This window comes from Trichomycterus rosablanca, chromosome 6 (assembly GCF_030014385.1).
Source record: "Trichomycterus rosablanca isolate fTriRos1 chromosome 6, fTriRos1.hap1, whole genome shotgun sequence".
In the NCBI taxonomy this organism is placed as follows: Eukaryota; Metazoa; Chordata; class Actinopteri; order Siluriformes; family Trichomycteridae; genus Trichomycterus; species Trichomycterus rosablanca.
Window position 1 is genome coordinate 1,198,519 of NC_085993.1, and position 18,697 is coordinate 1,217,215.

The 18,697-nt window shown below is 39.9% G+C and overlaps 1 protein-coding gene across 1 annotated transcript in view; it reads left to right on the forward strand.

The window, feature by feature from the left end:
• Positions 1-18,697, forward strand: part of crocc2 (ciliary rootlet coiled-coil, rootletin family member 2) — a 75,505-nt gene that overhangs the window by 31,440 nt on the left and 25,368 nt on the right. Inside the window, exons 13-20 of the mRNA XM_062996496.1 lie at positions 3,701-3,900; positions 3,982-4,164; positions 6,018-6,162; positions 11,549-11,695; positions 13,027-13,257; positions 15,967-16,160; positions 17,159-17,286; positions 18,517-18,686. Of these exons, the coding sequence (XP_062852566.1) occupies positions 3,701-3,900; positions 3,982-4,164; positions 6,018-6,162; positions 11,549-11,695; positions 13,027-13,257; positions 15,967-16,160; positions 17,159-17,286; positions 18,517-18,686 (1,398 nt within the window). The remainder of the gene's footprint in view (positions 1-3,700; positions 3,901-3,981; positions 4,165-6,017; positions 6,163-11,548; positions 11,696-13,026; positions 13,258-15,966; positions 16,161-17,158; positions 17,287-18,516; positions 18,687-18,697) is intronic.

Here is an 18,697-nt window from a genome sequence, read left to right on the forward strand (position 1 = left end):
AACAAAAGTGAGTACACCCCTTAGTGAAAGTTCCTGAAGTGTCAATATTTTGTGTGGCCACCATTATTTCCCAGAACTGCCTTAACTCTCCTGGGCATGGAGTTTACCAGAGCTTCACAGGTTGCCACTGGAATGCTTTTCCACTCCTCCATGACGACATCACGGAGCTGGCGGATATTCGAGACTTTGCGCTCTTCCACCTTCCGCTTGAGGATGCCCCAAAGATGTTCTATTGGGTTTAGGTCTGGAGACATGCTTGGCCAGTCCATCACCTTTACCCTCAGCCTCTTCAATAAAGCAGTGGTCGTCTTAGAGGTGTGTTTGGGGTCATTATCATGCTGGAACACTGCCCTGCGACCCAGTTTCTGGAGGGAGGGGATCATGCTCTGCTTCTGTATTTCACAGTACATATTGGAGTTCATGTGTCCCTCAATGAAATGTAACTCCCCAACACCTGCTGCACTCATGCAGCCCCAGACCATGGCATTCCCACCACCATGCTTGACTGTAGGCATGACACACTTATCTTTGTACTCCTCACCTGATTGCCGCCACACATGCTTGAGACCATCTGAACCAAACAAATTAATCTTGGTCTCATCAGACCATAGGACATGGTTCCAGTAATCCATGTCCTTTGTTGACATGTCTTCAGCAAACTGTTTGCGGGCTTTCTTGTGTAGAGACTTCAGAAGAGGCTTCCTTCTGGGGTGACAGCCATGCAGACCAATTTGATGTAGTGTGCGGCGTATGGTCTGAGCACTGACAGGCTGACCCCCCACCTTTTCAATCTCTGCAGCAATGCTGACAGCACTCCTGCGCCTATCTTTCAAAGACAGCAGTTGGATGTGACGCTGAGCACGTGCACTCAGCTTCTTTGGACGACCAACGCGAGGTCTGTTCTGAGTGGACCCTGCTCTTTTAAAACGCTGGATGATCTTGGCCACTGTTCTGCAGCTCAGTTTCAGGGTGTTGGCAATCTTCTTGTAGCCTTGGCCATCTTCATGTAGCGCAACAATTCGTCTTTTAAGATCCTCAGAGAGTTCTTTGCCATGAGGTGCCATGTTGGAACTTTCAGTGGCCAGTATGAGAGAGTGTGAGAGCTGTACTACTAAATTGAACACACCTGCTCCCTATGCACACCTGAGACCTAGTAACACTAACAAATCACATGACATTTTGGAGGGAAAATGACAAGCAGTGCTCAATTTGGACATTTAGGGGTGTAGTCTCTTAGGGGTGTAATCACTTTTGTTGCCGGTGGTTTAGACATTAATGGCTGTATATTGAGTTATTTTGAGGGAAGAATAAATTTACACTGTTATATAAGCTGCACACAGACTACTTTTCATTGTGTCAAAGTGTCATTTTTTCAGTGTTGTCCCATGAAAAGATATACTTAAATATCTGCAGAAATGTGAGGGGTGTACTCACTTTTGTGATACACTGTATATCCATACATACATACATACATACATTTATATGTATATCCATCCATCTCTACATCCATACATTTATATGTATATCCATCCATACATACATACATTTATATGTATATCCATCCATCTCTACATCCATACATTTATATGTATATCCATCCATACATACATACATTTATATGTTTATCCATCCATACATTTATATGTTTATCCATCCATACATTTATATGTATATCCATACATACAGTGTATCACAAAAGTGAGTACACCCCTCACATTTCTGCAAATATTTCATTATATCTTTTCATGGGACAACACTATAGAAATAAAACTTGGATATAACTTAAGAGTAGTCAGTGTACAACTTGAATAGCAGTGTAGATTTACTGTCTTCTGAAAATAACTCAACACACAGCCATTAATGTCTAAATGGCTGGCAACATAAGTGAGTACACCCCACAGTGAACATGTCCAAATTGTGCCCAAAGTGTCAATATTTTGTGTGACCACCATTATTATCCAGCACTGCCTTAACCCTCCTGGGCATGGAATTCACCAGAGCTGCACAGGTTGCTACTGGAATCCTCTTCCACTCCTCCATGATGACATCACGGAGCTGGTGGATGTTAGACACCTTGAACTCCTCCACCTTCCACTTGAGGATGCGCCACAGGTGCTCAATTGGGTTTAGTCCATCACCTTTACCTTCAGCTTCCTCAGCAAGGCAGTTGTCATCTTGGAGGTTGTGTTTGGGGTCGTTATCCTGTTGGAAAACTGCCATGAGGCCCAGTTTTCGAAGGGAGGGGATCATGCTCTGTTTCAGAATGTCACTGTACATGTTGGAATTCATGTTTCCCTCAATGAACTGCAGCTCCCCAGTGCCAGCAACACTCATGCAGCTCAAGACCATGATGCTACCACCACCATGCTTGACTGTAGTCAAGATACAGTTGTCTTGGTACTTCTCACCAGGGCGCCGCCACACATGCTGGACACCATCTGAGCCAAACAAGTTTATCTTGGTCTCGTCAGACCACAGGGCATTCCAGTAATCCATGTTCTTGGACTGCTTGTTTTCAGCAAACTGTTTGCTGGCTTTCTTGTGCGTCAGCTTCCTTCTGGGATGACGACCATGCAGACCGAGTTGATGCAGTGAGCGGCGTATGGTCTGAGCACTGACAGGCTGACCTCCCACGTCTTCAACCTCTGCAGCAATGCTGGCAGAACTCATGTGTCTATTTTTTAAAGCCAACCTCTGGATATGACGCCGAACACGTGGACTCAACTTCTTTGGTCGACCCTGGCGAAGCCTGTTCTGAGTGGAACCTGTCCTGGAAAACCGCTGTATGACCTTGGCCACCATGCTGTAGCTCAGTTTCAGGGTGTTAGCAATCTTCTTATGGCCCAGGCCATCTTTGTGGAGAGCAACAATTCTATTTCTCACATCCTCAGAGAGTTCTTTGCCATGAGGTGCCATGTTGAATATCCAGTGGCCAGTATGAGAGAATTGTACCCAAAACACTAAATTTAACAGCCCTGCTCCCCATTTACACCTGGGACCTTGACACATGACACCAGGGAGGGACAACGACACATTTGGGCACAATTTGGACATGTTCACTGTGGGGTGTACTCACTTATGTTGCAGCTATTTAGACATTAATGGCTGTGTGTTGAGTTATTTTCAGAAGACAGTAAATCTACACTGCTTTACAAGTTGTACACTGACTACTCTAAGTTATATCCAAGTTTCATGTCTATAGTGTTGTCCCATGAAAAGATATAATAAAATATTTGCAGAAATGTGAGGGGTGTACTCACTTTTGTGATACACTGTACATGCATACTTTTATATGTATATCCATCCATCCATACATACATTTATATGTATATCCATACATACATACATACATACATTTATATGTATATCCATCCATCTAATGGTTTTGTGATCTCCTGCAAGCCCATCATGTCAAGCAACAAGTACTTGGGTCCCACCATTAAGGTTGAGAACATCTGTTTACCAAAAGAGCATTCATCATAGATTCAGAATATAAGTCCTTGTTTATAAAATGTGTACATTATTATTATAAAAAGGCAGAAAATCATTTTCCTTTATAATCCAAATGTTCAGATGATGTTACGTGTGGGATAAATCTTATAAATCTAACAGGCAGCATAACCAGGTAACACCATCCTCACCACAGACGACTGGACCATATAAAGATTAAAGATTAATAATGATAGTTTCCTGATCGCAGGAGCTGCAGGCGTGTCTGGAAGCCTCTGTGGCGCAGGCCGCCGCCCTGCGAGAACGTCTCCACGACGAGGAGGCCGATCGCTGCAGGCTGGAGCAGAAGATCACACATCTGGAGCAGGAGAACCACCGAGCCGGGAGAACCAGCGAGGAGAGCGTTCAGGACGCCCTGCGATACCGAAGCTCGCTCAGCGTCGTCTCCAGGTACAGGGATCTTCCTAGACGTCCCACAAGCTTGCGGTCAAGGTCAGACAGTGTGCATCAGTGTTATTTCCGTGTCTGCAGTGAGAGAGATGATCTGGAGAAGCAGTTGTCCACCCTGCAGCAGCGGTTGAAGAGCGAGCAGGCCGAGCTGGATCGTCTGAGGAGCTCGTCTCTGGATAATCAGAGGCAGCGAGAGCTTCTCCGGCAGCAGAGAGAAGATCTGGAGAGGCAGTTGGTTCGAGAGCGCTCTGAGGTGGAGAGGGGGTACGCTGCTGCGCCAATCGTATTTCCCTAACGACTCGTGTTTGATTAAAGTCAAAGATTTGTTGATGGACCCGGAACTTTTTCTGATTTGGGGTTGTAATTGTTACAACAACCACAGAAAGTCTCATTACAGTGTCGATCATTGTGGGGACGTGTGTGTTACGTATTAGATGGTAGAATGATTGTAGAATAGATTTGCCCCCCCCCGAACCTAGTCATATCCAATTCCCAGATCATATTTCACCTCCACCCCTGAACGAGAAGGGTCATGATTAACACACGCTCCCTCCCACACGTGTACTGCACAGCACGGGTTCATACAGAGATCCGTATCGAGCACTGAGAGTCACACTGATCTCCGTTATCCCCCGTCTCTGTGCAGCGCCATCGATCAGCCAGCAGAGGGCGTAACAGCAGCAGTTATGAGGAATCCCCTCTCTACGGCCACCTAGCATGTTTTATTTCTGCGCCACATGACCGCCCTACCCACATGTTCAAGGTGCGGTGGAGGTACTGCTACCTGACAAATGCTGGAATTTTCCTCAGTTCGTATTCTCCGGTTTTCAAGACACCCAGGGCTCAGAAATAATAATAAAAAATAGCATTAAATGTTTATAAAAGACGACACACTATTACCCCTGACCTAATATTAAGGACACACACTCAGTGTTTATGGAGAGTGTTTAGCCTGTGTGTGGAAGTAAGGCAAGGCAAGGCAAGGCAAGTTTATTTGTATAGCACCTTTCATACACAGTGGCAATTCAAAGTGCTTCACATAAGGAAAAATTAAAAGCATTAAAACATTCCTGAGATCTAGAACCTCAGAAAGACTTCTTGCAAACATTTAGTTACAATTAAGACAACATGAAATTCAAACAAGAGAGATAAAAATTAAGAACATGAAAAATTTAAAGAAAATATTGTAAAATATACCCTACAATTTGGGAAATACGAAATTAAAACAAGAGAGATAAGCAATTAAAACATGAAAACTAAAAGAAAATATAGTAAAATATACACTACAATTTAGAATGTACACTACTCTATAAAAAGAATTATTAAGAGCATGAAAAACTAAAAGAAATAGGGTAAAATGAGGGTAATAGCAAACATTTCGAGCTCAATCATAGGCACAAGAAAAAAGAAAAGTTTTTAACCTGGATTTAAAGATTTCTACATTTGAGGAACATCTAATATCTCCTGCAGTCTGTTCCAGTTATATGCAGCCCAACAGCTAAATGCTGCTTCACCGTGTTTAGTTTGGACTCTGAGCTCAACTAGCTGACCTGAGTCCATGGATCTAAGAGATCTACTGGGTTTATATTCTCTAAACATATCTGAGATGTATTCTGGGCCGAACCCATTCAGTGATTTATAGACCAGTAGCAGAACTTTAAATTCTATTCTGTAACTAACCGGAAGCCAGTGTAGAGATTTTAGAACTGGAGTGATATGCTCAGTTCTCTTCGTCTTAGTTAAAACTCTAGCAGCAGCGTTCTGAATAAGCTGTAACTGTTTAATGGTCTTTTTGGGAAGTCCAGTTAAGAGACCATTACAATAGTCCACCCTACTGGAGATAAAAGCATGGATCAGCTTCTCTAGGTCTTGTTGGCACACTAGACCCTTGATTTTGGCTATATTACTAAGATGGTAGAAGGCTGTTTTGGTGATGGTTTTAATATGGCTGGTGAATGTAAGATCTGAGTCTACAGACTTGTGAGTGTTTAAGTTTAACCGCATTTACACATGTGCTTGTAACTGACACTGCAACGTCTTAAACTGTGTTGTGTTTCTGACCGCTGACGTGTATGTGTGTGTGTGTGTGTGTGTGTGTGTGTGTGTGTTCTGCGTAGTCACCGGACTATTGAACAGCTGGAAGCCAAACACTCGGATGTTCGTAAAGAGCTGGTGATGGTAAAGGAAGCTCTGAATCAGCTCACACTGCAGAAGGAGGTTCTGGAGGATGAGAAGAGCAGCCTAGTGCAGGCTTTGTCCAAGGTAACGTTACAAACACACACACACATACTCAAACACACACACACACACACACACACACACACACCAATAAAACACCAGTTAGGTCTTAATGTGTGAAGGCAGCCCACAGTCACCAGTACAAGATGTACAAGTGTCAACCAAGCTAACAAACACCCGGTTATAACATTCAGATCAGATTTTAAGGTGGACTGTTAGGATGGGATGTTATTCTGTATTGTGTTCCCACAGCACCGTTAGAGGTGCCTTAACACAGACGTAATTCTTCTCCTCACCTCACTGTCTGATCTACGTCTTCCCTACACACCACCCCACACCCTCAGCTCCTCCTCCGCTGGGTCACTCACCATCCCACCGTCCAGCCAACATACGCATGGCGATCGTGTCTCCTCTATTTTTATTATAATAAGTATTTTTACGTGGGGTTTGACGCCCCGGGAAACGATACCGTAAAACCCGGGCGGTATTGAACCCAGGTGAGAAAGTCGTGTGTGGTGTGTCGAGCGGAATAGAAACCAGCAGAGGAATGTTGGGACGAGATGCAAACCTGATGTGTGGAATAACAAACAAAACAAAATGAAATTAAATTATAAATAAATAAAACAAAACAAATAAAATAAAATAAAAAATAAAATAAAACAAATAAAATAAAAAAACAAAACAAAAAATAAAATAAAACAATTCAATAAAATAAAACAAAACAAATACAATAAAATTAAAAAGAAATAAAATAAAACAAATAAAATAAAAACAAAACAAATACAATACAATAATATAAACAAATAAAATAAAAAACTAAAAGATAAAATTAAATAAAAAATAAAACTAAAATAAACTAATAAAATAAAATAATAAAACAAAAACAAAACAATTAAGATAAAATATAATAAAACAAAACAACAAAACTAATAAAATAAAAAACTAAAGAATAAAATTTAATAAAACTAAAACTAAACTGAACTAATAAAATAAAACAAAAAATAAAACAATACAGAACAAATAAAATAAAAAAATTAAATTAAATAAAAAATAAAACAAAACAAATTAAATTAAATTAAAAATATAACAAAACAAATAAAATTTAAAATAAAACAAAACAAAACAATTCAAAATAAAACAAAACAAATAAAATAGAACATAACAAAAACAAAACAAAGGAAATAACAAATAAACCAAAACAAAACACAACAAATAAAATCAATTAAAATAAAAAATAAAACAAAATCAATACAATAAAATAAAACAAAACAAACCAAAACAAATCTTTAAACAAATAAGTATTATCTTTAATAATTGTAATTATGTAATTACTCAGAGGAAACCCACATGGACATGGGAAGAACATGCAAAATCCACACAGAAAGGATTCTGGGGAATCAAACCCAGAACCTTCTTGGTGTGAGGTGACAGCCCTACCCACCGCACCACCCTCCAACCCTCCTTCATTTAGCTTCAGATGTTTTAGGGAGCAGTTACTAAATTCCCTCCAGTCTCTAACCCACTTCATTATCCAGCACATAATTCTGTATCATAACTCATCCCACCTGTACTAAACCCTGTCACGCCCCCACCACGCCCCTGCTACATTCCTGCCACGCCTCCGCTACGACCCCGCCACACCCCTGCTAGGCTCCTAACGCCGCGTTTCTAACCAGCGGTGGTATTTTCCTGTCAGAGCTCCAGCTCTGTTACTGGAAGTGATGTTTACTCGGAGCTCAGACGCTTATTTACACTGTTTGATGTTCTCCGTGCTCCAGCCACAGATTCTCGGATCTTTGATCAGTCGGACATCTTTGATCTTCTGGTTATAGAGCAGCTCCTCGTTTTTTTATTGCTCGTATAACCGAGCCCCGGGGGGGCGTGGGGTTCGACGCCCCAGGAAACGATACCGTAAAACCCGGGTGGTATTGAACCCAGGTGAGAAAGTCGTGTGTGGTGTGTCGAGCGGAATAGAAACCAGCAGGAATGTTGGGAAGAAAAGCAAATCCTGGTGTGTGGAGTAACATCAATAAAATAAACAATAAAATACATAAAATAAACAATACTGTATAATAAAATAAATAAAATTAACACAATATAATATAATACAATAAAAAAATTAAAAAAATAAACAATACAAGACAAACAAAAATACAATCCAGTATAATAAAATAAATAAAATAAACAATACAATACAATAAATACAATACAATACAATAAAATAAATAAATAAAATAAACAATAAAATAAAATAAACAATACAATACAATACAAACAAAAATACAATCCAGTATAATAAAATAAATAAAATTAACAATACAATACAATAAAATACAATAAAATAAATAAATAAATAAAATAAACAATAAAATACAATAAAATACAATAAATACAATAAAACAGTACTATACATAATAAAATATAGTAAATTAAAAATAAAAAATTACAATACAATACAACAAAGTAATACAATATAATACAATAATAAAGTAAAGTAAAATAATACAATAAAATAAAATAAAATACAATAAAATAATATAACACAGTGCAATAATATATATATATATATATATATATATATATATATATATATATATATATATATATATATATATATATACAGGTGCTGGTCATAAAATTAGAATATCATGAAAAAGTTGATTTATTTCAGTAATTCCATTCAAAAAGTGAAACTTGTTTATTATATTCATTCATTACACACAGACTGATATATTTCAAATGTTTATTTCTTTTAATGTTGATGATTATAACTGACAACTAATGAAAACCCCAAATTCAGTATCTCAGAAAATTAGAATATTGTGACAAGGTACAATATTGAAGACACCTGGTGCCACACTCTAATCAGCTAATTAACTCAAAACACCTGCAAAGGCCTTTAAATGGTCTCTCAGTCTAGTTCTGTAGGCTACACAATCATGGGGAAGACTGCTGACTTGAAGGAGGGCAAGACACAAAAGGTCATTGCTAAAGACGCTGGCTGTTCACAGAGCTCTGTGTCCAAGCACATTAATAGAGAGGCGAAAGGAAGGAAAAGATGTGGTAGAAAAAAGTGTACAAGCAATAGGGATAACCGCACCCTGGAGAGGATTGTGAAACAAAACCCATTCAAAAATGTGGGGGAGATTCACAAAGAGTGGACTGCAGCTGGAGTCAGTGCTTCAAGAACCACCACGCACAGACGTATGCAAGACATGGGTTTCAGCTGTCGCATTCCTTGTGTCAAGCCACTCTTGAACAAGAGACGGCGTCAGAAGCGTCTCGCCTGGGCTACAGACAAAAAGGACTGGACTGCTGCTGAGTGGTCCAAAGTTATGTTCTCTGATGAAAGTAAATTTTGCATCACCTTTGGAAATCAAGGTCCCAGAGTCTGGAGGAAGAGAGGAGAGGCACAGAATCCACGTTGCTTGAGGTCCAGTGTAAAGTTTCCACAGTCAGTGATGGTTTGGAGTGCCATGTCATCTGCTGGTGTTGGTCCACTGTGTTTTCTGAGGTCCAAGGTCAACGCAGTCGTCTACCAGGCAGTTTTAGAGCACTTCATGCTTCCTGCTGCTGACCAACTTTATGGAGATGCAGATTTCATTTTCCAACAGGACTTGGCACCTGCACACAGTGCCAAAGCTACCAGTACCTGGTTTAAGGACCATGGTATCCCTGTTCTTAATTGGACAGCAAACTCGCCTGACCTTAACCCCATAGAAAATCTATGGGGTATTGTGAAGAGGAAGATGCGATACGCCAGACCCAACAATTCAGAAGAGCTGAAGGCCACTATCAGAGCAACCTGGGCTCTCATAACACCTGAGCAGTGCCACAGACTGATGGACTCCATGCCACGCCGCATTGCTGCAGTAATCCAGGCAAAAGGAGCCCCAACTAAGTATTGAGTTCTGTACATGCTCATACTTTTCATCTTCATACTTTTCAGTTGGCCAACATTTCTAAAAATCCTTTTTTTGTATTGGTCTTATGTAATATTCTAATTTTCTGAGATACTGAATTTGGGGTTTTCATTAGTTGTCAGTTATAATCATCAACATTAAAAGAAATAAACATTTGAAATATATCAGTCTGTGTGTAATGAATGAATATAATATACAAGTTTCACTTTTTGAATGGATTTACTGAAATAAATCAACTTTTTCATGATATTCTAATTTTATGACCAACACCTGTGTGTATATATAATAAAAAATTATACAATATAATAAAATATTAAAGTACAATAAAAAAAAATAAAAAAATAATAAAAATAAAAATAAAATAAAAATGATACAATTCAATAAAATCAAATTATACAATTCAATACAATATAGCAATAAATAAAATAATAAAATAAAATTATATAATAAAATATATAATATATAATATAATATAATAATATAATGTAATAAATAATAAAATAAACGATAAAAAATTAAATAAAATGAAAATAATTGATAATTGTTTCAGAATATCAGTTCAGTAATTAAGATTATAAAAAATTAATAATCTTGTTTGCATTTCAAGCAGGTGTCTATATATTTTTGGAGCGTACTATACTAAACATCAGGGGTGGGGAACCTCCGGCCCAAGGGGCCGTATACGTTGATGATGAATGTCGTGTCTTTCAAGAAAACGCATTTCTTTTTTGTTGAAGTGAAAGGAACGCCAGTATGTTTAATTTGTGGACAATCTCTCGCTGTTCTCATGAAAACTAATACTGAAAGACATCATACCGCCAAACACACAAAGTATACCGCTCTGCAAGGACCGGAACGAGGGGAGAAAATAAAGGTGCTCAAAAATAATTCTTGTGTGACTGAGGTGAGTTATGTGCTGAGTGAACTGATTGCAAAACGAAAAGGTAAAAGGTTCCCCACCCCAGCTGTACATGAAAACTATTGTTCTAGTGTTTAATTACATTCATTAATCACATTATAATGTACACTGTACGACCAAAAGTATTTGGACGCCTGATCGTGAGCTTGTTGGACCAAAAAATAGAGCTTCCTCTGTGTGATCTTCTCAAAGGCTTGACGTATATCTGTGTGTGGGAATTTGTGCCTGTTTAGTTAAAAGATGACATCGTTTGTATTTGGTATATGTACGGCTGGGTGCTGATTGATCAGTCGGTGTTCCGGTTCATCCCAGAGCTGTTGAGTGGTGCTGAGGTCAGGGCTCTGTGCAGGACACCAGAGCTTCTTCAGGTCTTTGCAGAGCTTGCTCATGTTGGAACAGGAGAGGGCCTTCCCTAAACTGTTACTTCTAAGTTATATCATGTCGTGGCTGAAGCACATGAATTTAAATATTAGAAGGGGCGTCCCAATACTTTTTTGTTTTACTCTATACAGTGTATAAATTGAGATATAGAGGTATTCCCGTACTAACTGTTAAACATTCCCAACAGGCAGAATCCCAGAATGCCGAGCAGGAGCTGGAACATACCAAACTACAGAGCGAAGAGGCGGCACTCAGAGACTCGCTGGCCAAGATGGCTGCTCTGAGCGAAGGCCTGGCGAAGGACAAAGTGGAGCTAAATCGTGTCCTGCTACAGGTCAGAAACACACAAACGCTAAACGGGCACCAAAGTGGCACGGAGCGAATTCTGACGGAGAAACGTCCTAAATTATCATAAAAATAAAGATCAGGAAGATTTAAAATGAAAAGCAGCAGGTGAATGATTAAAAGCTAATAGAGACGTGAGGTGAGAAAGTCGTGTGTGGTGTGTCGAGCAGAATTAAAAGCAGCTGGAATGTTGGGAGCAAAAGCAAAACCTGGTGTCTGAAATCAAATCAATAAAATATAAACAATACAATATAATACAACACAAAAAAATAAATAAAATAAACAATACAATATAATACAACACAATAAAATAAATAAAATAAACAACACAGTATAATACAACACAATAAAATAAATAAAATAAACAACACAGTATAATACAACACAATAAAATCAATAAAATATAAACAATACAATATAAATCAACACAATAAAATCAATAAAATATAAACAATGCAATATAATACAACTAAATAAATTAATTAAATAAAATAAAACAATAAAATAAATAAAATATAAATAATACAATATAATACAATAAAATATAAACAATACAATATAATACAACACAATTAAGTAAATAAAATATAAACAATACAATGTAATACAACTAAATAAATTAATAACTTAAAATAATACAATACCTGTTTGGAATCACATCATCATTTAGTTTTTTAACTAAAATAAAATAATAAAATAAAAAAAAACAATAAAATAAAATAAAATAAAAAAAAAAAAACAACAAAATGAAATAAAAATAAAATAAAATAAAAAAATAATTAATTAAATTAGATTTAATAAAATTAAATAAAATATTTAAAAAATGCAATACAATACAATAAAATAATACAATAAAAGAAAATACAACAAAATTAATTTATAAAAAATTAATACAATTAAATAATACAATTAAATAAATAATAAAACAATGCAATACAATATGATAAAATAAAATAAATTAAAAAGTAATATAATAAAATGCAATAAAATTAAATAGAATTAAATAAAATGAAATAATACAATAAAATATATGAAAAAAATTTTTTTAAATACAATACAATAGAAATGTATTCAAATAAAAGTGATAATTGTTTCAGGCAAAAAATGAAGATCAGGAAGATTTAATACAGAAAGCAGCAGAGTAATGATTAAAGCTAATAGAGACGTCAGAGATCACTTGAAAAGTGTGGCAGGATGATCTGAAAACAGCAGGAACAACATTTTATTTTATTGTTCAGCTGCTTCTTTATACAGGGGGCGCCACTGGGGGTGGATCTGGTCCCCCAGTCTTAATGTGTAACCTCTCTTCCTTCCTGTCAGGTGGAGGCGGAGAAGGCGGAGCTTGGCGAACGTAAGCGCGAGGCGGATCTGGAGCGCTCGTCGGCCCGGGAGGAGCTGGCGCGCTCGCAGCAGGAGCTGGTGGACGCCATGGCCGAAAAGCGAGCGCTCAAAGCGGCGCACCTTCACCTCCAGGAGGCGCGAGGGAGCCTGGAAGCTGAGCTGAACGTCCTGCAGAGGGAGAAGAACTCGGCGCTGGAGCAGCTTGCGCAGGTCCGAACCGCCGCCCTGATCCGCCGCCCCGATCCGCCGCCCCGATCCACCGTCCCGATCCGAACCCTCCGAGACTCAACGCCACTCAACACCTCTCAACACCTCGCGCTCTAAACGGCCGATGTTTTATGGAGCTCACGGGGATGGGAAGGGGAGCAGCGGGGTTTTAAAGTGAGGAGGGAAATGATCTAGCAGACGCCTGATATTTTGGGGAGGGGAGCGGTGGGAGGGGCAGTAAATCATCACCCTGATCTAACAGCTGTGGACCCTAAATCCTAAAAAATAATGAACTTCAGGACGATATTTTATCTAAACTGATCTGTAACTGAAGACGTAGCAGACACCTTCTAGCAGCTGTCAAAATGATGTGGACCACAAACACGGCTTTCTAATCGCACTAGCGTTCACGCTGTACCTACAGTGGAGGCCACAAAAAGCCTGTAAGCAACGGCAACGTAAAGCTTACTTGACCTGGGACAGTCGAATTTGCTGTTGTTCCACGTTCCACAGTCAGAGTCGGTCTTGTTCCACGTTCTGGACCTTTTTCCTTGACGATTACAGTCAGAGTCGCTCTTGTTCCACGTTCTGGACCTTTAGCTTAGCGGTTACAGTCAGAGTCGCTCTTGTTCCACGTTCTGGACCTTTTTCCTTGACGATTACAGTCAGAGTCGCTCTTGTTCCACAGTCAGAGTCGCTCTTGTTCCACGTTCTGGACCTTTAGCTTAGCGGTTACAGTCAGAGTCGCTCTTGTTCCACGTTCTGGACCTTTTTCCTTGACGATTACAGTCAGAGTCGCTCTTGTTCCACGTTCTGGACCTTTTTCCTTGACGATTACAGTCAGAGTCGCTCTTGTTCCACAGTCAGAGTCGGTCTTGTTCCACGTTCTGGACCTTTTTCCTTGACGATTACAGTCAGAGTCGCTCTTGTTCCACGTTCTGGACCTTTTTCCTTGACGATTACAGTCAGAGTCGCTCTTGTTCCACAGTCAGAGTCGCTCTTGTTCCACGTTCTGGACCTTTAGCTTAGCGGTTACAGTCAGAGTCGCTCTTGTTCCACGTTCTGGACCTTTTTCCTTGACGATTACAGTCAGAGTCGCTCTTGTTCCATGTTCCACAGTTGGAGTCGCTCTTGTTCCACGTTCTGGACCTTTATCTTAGTGGTTACGGTCAGAGTCGCTCTTGTTCCACGTTCCACAGTCGGAGTCGCTCTTATTCCACGTTCCACAGTCAGAGTCGCTCTTGTTCCACGTTCTGGACCTTTTTCCTTGACGATTACAGTCAGAGTCGCTCTTGTTCCACGTTCAGGACCTTTATCTTAGTGGTTACAGTCAGAATCGCTCTTGTTCCACAGTCAGAGTTGCTCTTGTTCGACATTCCGGACCTTTCTCCTTGACGGTTACAGTCGGAGTTGAGCGATTGAAGTTGAATCAGATCCCTAGATGTTGATTTATTTTCCTTTGCCAGACGTTAATCGTGAAGGTCCATACACTGTTCCGTGGAATTTAGGGCCTGTGGGGTAAATTGGGGGCCCCTGGAGACTCAAGTGTTAAGTTCCAAACTACGTCCAACCAGCTCAGATCGACCCAGGTGAAGTTCTAGATACGTCTTGAGGATAATCAAGCAATGAAGTACTGTGGAGACACCACAGCCAAGGGTCTGAATACTTTTGTAAATAAAGTACGCTAGTTCACAACTGCTGAGATCTGGGGATCTGGGGTTCCAATCTCAGTTGTGCTATCGGTCGGTCAGATAATGTCAGAGAAGGTGGACAGTGGTGAAACAGCCTAACCATTGGTAGGTGCACTTTCAGTACAGGTCCCAAGCCCAGATTGAAAGAGGAAGGTTGTGCCAAACTGTGTCGAGTCTGGTATGAGCACCAGATCCGCTGTGGCGACGACTAACTTAGTGGTTAAGGCACTGGCTTTTGCAGCTTTCACTGATAAAAGTCTGGAAGGTCCGGCTCAAGCCAAACCACCACTGAGTTGTCACTTTTGGGCTCCTGAGCAAGGCCCTAACCCTCAATATCTCGCACTAAATTGAGTCTTGGCTAACTGTATACGCTGGTGTGCAGAATATTAAGGACGCTAGTTTGCAGGTGCACAGTTTGCCACGTGGCATGAGCGCTCCTCGTGTTTAATATAAAACGCTTCACCGCTCACCCGGTAGGAAGGAGTCTCGTGTTTCGGGGAAATATTTGGACAGCCTGCTGTTTGGCCGCGCGCCGTAAACAGTTTGGCCTCGGTCCGCGCGCTCGTTCACAGCCGATCGACGCGTTAACGAACTTTCCAACGAGGGTCGGATTTATGTCCGCACGTCGGAGAGGATCTGATTCCCCGGTGCGGTGTGTGAGGGTTCGTTTTCAGGTGAAGTGAGCCGAGATTCTGGACGATTAGCACAGACGTTCGTTCCTACGTCTTTTTCATACTGAGAAAAGGATGGAAAATGTGGTGACTATATGTACAGTTAGCATACAAATCCTATTTCCACCCTGTGTCCCATCAGCGTTCTTATTAATGAGACTTTTTAATACTTTGGGAACTGAGGACAATCTGATTTGTATTACTTTAAACAGGAGACAGATCTGGGCTGTAGGCAGGCCGGTCAAGCACATGCACTCTGTATTATACTGGGTAAAGACTAGTATAGTCCATAAAAGATGAGCCAGACATGAAAACCTTAATATCTGATGCATTTTTGGTGTTGAAAACAGGTGACTAAGCAGAAACAAGTGGCTCTGGAGCAGCTCAGCGTTTGCCGTAAAGACTCGGAGGTCCAGAGCGCCTCCCTGCAGAGGGCGGGCCGGGAGAGAGACGAGCTGGCGAGGGATAAGGCCGCTCTGAGCGTCCAGCTCGCCACCGAACAGCGAAAAGCCAAGGCGCTCACCCAGGAGCTGGCCACTCTCCGGTAAGTGTGTTTGCGGATTCCTCTGTGTGGGTTTTAGGGGTGAATGTGGACCAGGTTTGGGTATTTACCTTGGACTGTGGGACTGGCAGGTCGTGTTAAGCTCCAATGTTCTACAGCAGGATTTTGGCCAGTAATCAATAGAGTCTTTGAGTCATCAAACTCTTCCTAATGACCGCGAGCATCATCGGTCAAACTACGAGGTGAGGTCGGGCGTGTCTTCAGCCGTTTGGATGGTCAACCCACCGTCCGTTCTGCTGTTTCCGTGACAGTGGGCAGTTTCATGTTTTAAGTGGGTTTTTATTGTAATTTCAGTCATAGACAAACAGAACTGCAGTACAAAACAAACAATGCAGGACAAAATGATTATTGTGCTACCTTAAATCTATTGCTGCTGTTTGAGTCGGTCATCTTCTAGACCTTCATCAGTGGGCACAGGACGCTGCCCACTGGGCGCTGTTGGCTGGATATTTTTGGTTGGTGGACGATTCTTATTCCAGCAGTGACAGTGAGGTGTTTAAAAACTCCAGCAGCACTGCTGTGTCTGATCCACTCATACCAGCACAACACACACTAACACACCACCACCATGTCAGTGTCACTGCAGTGCTGAGAATGATCCCTCACCTAAATAATACCTGCTCTGTGGTGGTCCTGTGGGGGTCCTGACCATTAAAGAACAGCATGAAAGGGGGTAACAAAGCATGTAGAGAAACAGATGGACTACAGTCAGTAATTGTAGAACTACAAAGTGCTTATAACAGACAGACAGACAGACAGACAGACAGACAGACAGACAGACAGACAGACAGATAGATAGATAGATAGGCGTCCAAATACTTTTAGCCATCTAGTGTATGAATTCATGACTTCAGCTGTAAGTGTATTAGAGTTTTAGCCTGTAAGAGATTCGGTTTAGAAATGCTAGCATAAATATTTATATCAGATATAATAAATGTTAGGGAAGTTCCTCTGCCTCTAACGCCTCCCGTCTCCCTCAGAGCTGACTGGGACTCTCTGGATTCGGCTGTGTTTGACGGCCAGGAGCTGATCTCCTCTCTGGAGGCCGATCGGACGCGGCTGGAGGGCGAGAGAAGCGGCCTGCAGCAGGCTAACGAGGCTCTGAAACGTGAGTATCACTCTCAGGGGCCCCGGGGCCTGGAAACGACGCCTGTGGGGTCCATAATTCACGTGGACTTCGGATATTCTGGAGATTTATTTCATACTGTGGGGTTCAGTCACAGCTGTAACTGCTCAGTGGTTTAAGTACTGGATTAGCAATCAGAAGGTTGCCGGTTCACGCCCCACCACTGCCAAATTGCCACCGTTGGGCCCCTGAGCAGGGCTCTTAACCCTTTGCTTCAGTTGTATTCAGCCATAATTGTAAGTCGCTTTGAATGATTTCAGGACTCTGGTACAGTATATGGACAAAAGTATTGGGACACCGCTTCTAATTATTGAATTCAGATGTAATAAATCAATGATGTAAATAAAGGAAATGATGTGCTTCCAACTTTTATATGTAGCAACAGTTTAGGGAAGGCCCTGTTTTTGTAAAAAGTGACCTCTAAACTTCAGTGTCCTGAACTGAGCCCAACATCAGCGCCCAGTCATGGTCAATTATTATCATCATCATCATCATCATCATCATCATCATCATCATCATCATCATCATTATTAATATTATTATTATTATTAATTATTATTATTATTAACATTATTAATAATAATATTATTATTATTATTATTATTAACATTATTAACAATATTATTATTATTATTATTAGTGTTATTATTATTATTATTATTATTAATAATAATAATATTATTATTATTGTTATTATTGTTGTTATTATTATTATTTTTAATAGTATTATTATTTTTAATAGTATTATTATTATTATTATTTATTTTTTTTTTTTGTAGTATTATTATATTATATTGATCTTATTATTATTTTTTTATTATTATATTAATTTTATTATTATTATTATTATTATTATTATTATACTATTATATCAGTAATATTATTAATAATATTATTATTATCATTATCTATTTGTATTAATATATTTATAATGAATAATTATTATAAATTATTATCATAATTTTATAATACTATTATTAATTCTTATTATTTTTATCATTATTAATTATTATTGCTCTCACATTTTTTTGTTTATTATTATTATTACTATTATATTATAGCTGAAAAGGTCACATGGAGGTCGCTCTATTTTACTATCGTTTGAAACGGGACGTCCAGCAAGCTCACGATCAGGTGTCCGAATACTTTTGGTGGTGTGGTGTAACTGCAGTAGTAGATTTTTATATTTACTCGTGTACCTTGTGCACACAGGTGAGGTGTCTCGGGTCCAGAGCGAGCTGGAGCAGCAGGTAGCTCAGGCTCTGCAGGAGAGAGAGAATCTGGAGACAAAGCTGGTTCAGGTGGAGAGAAACGCCCAGAGGAACCTGTCAGTCGCTCAACACTCGCACCAGGAACAACTGGAGGCAGAGCACAAGGACAAGGTATCGCATAC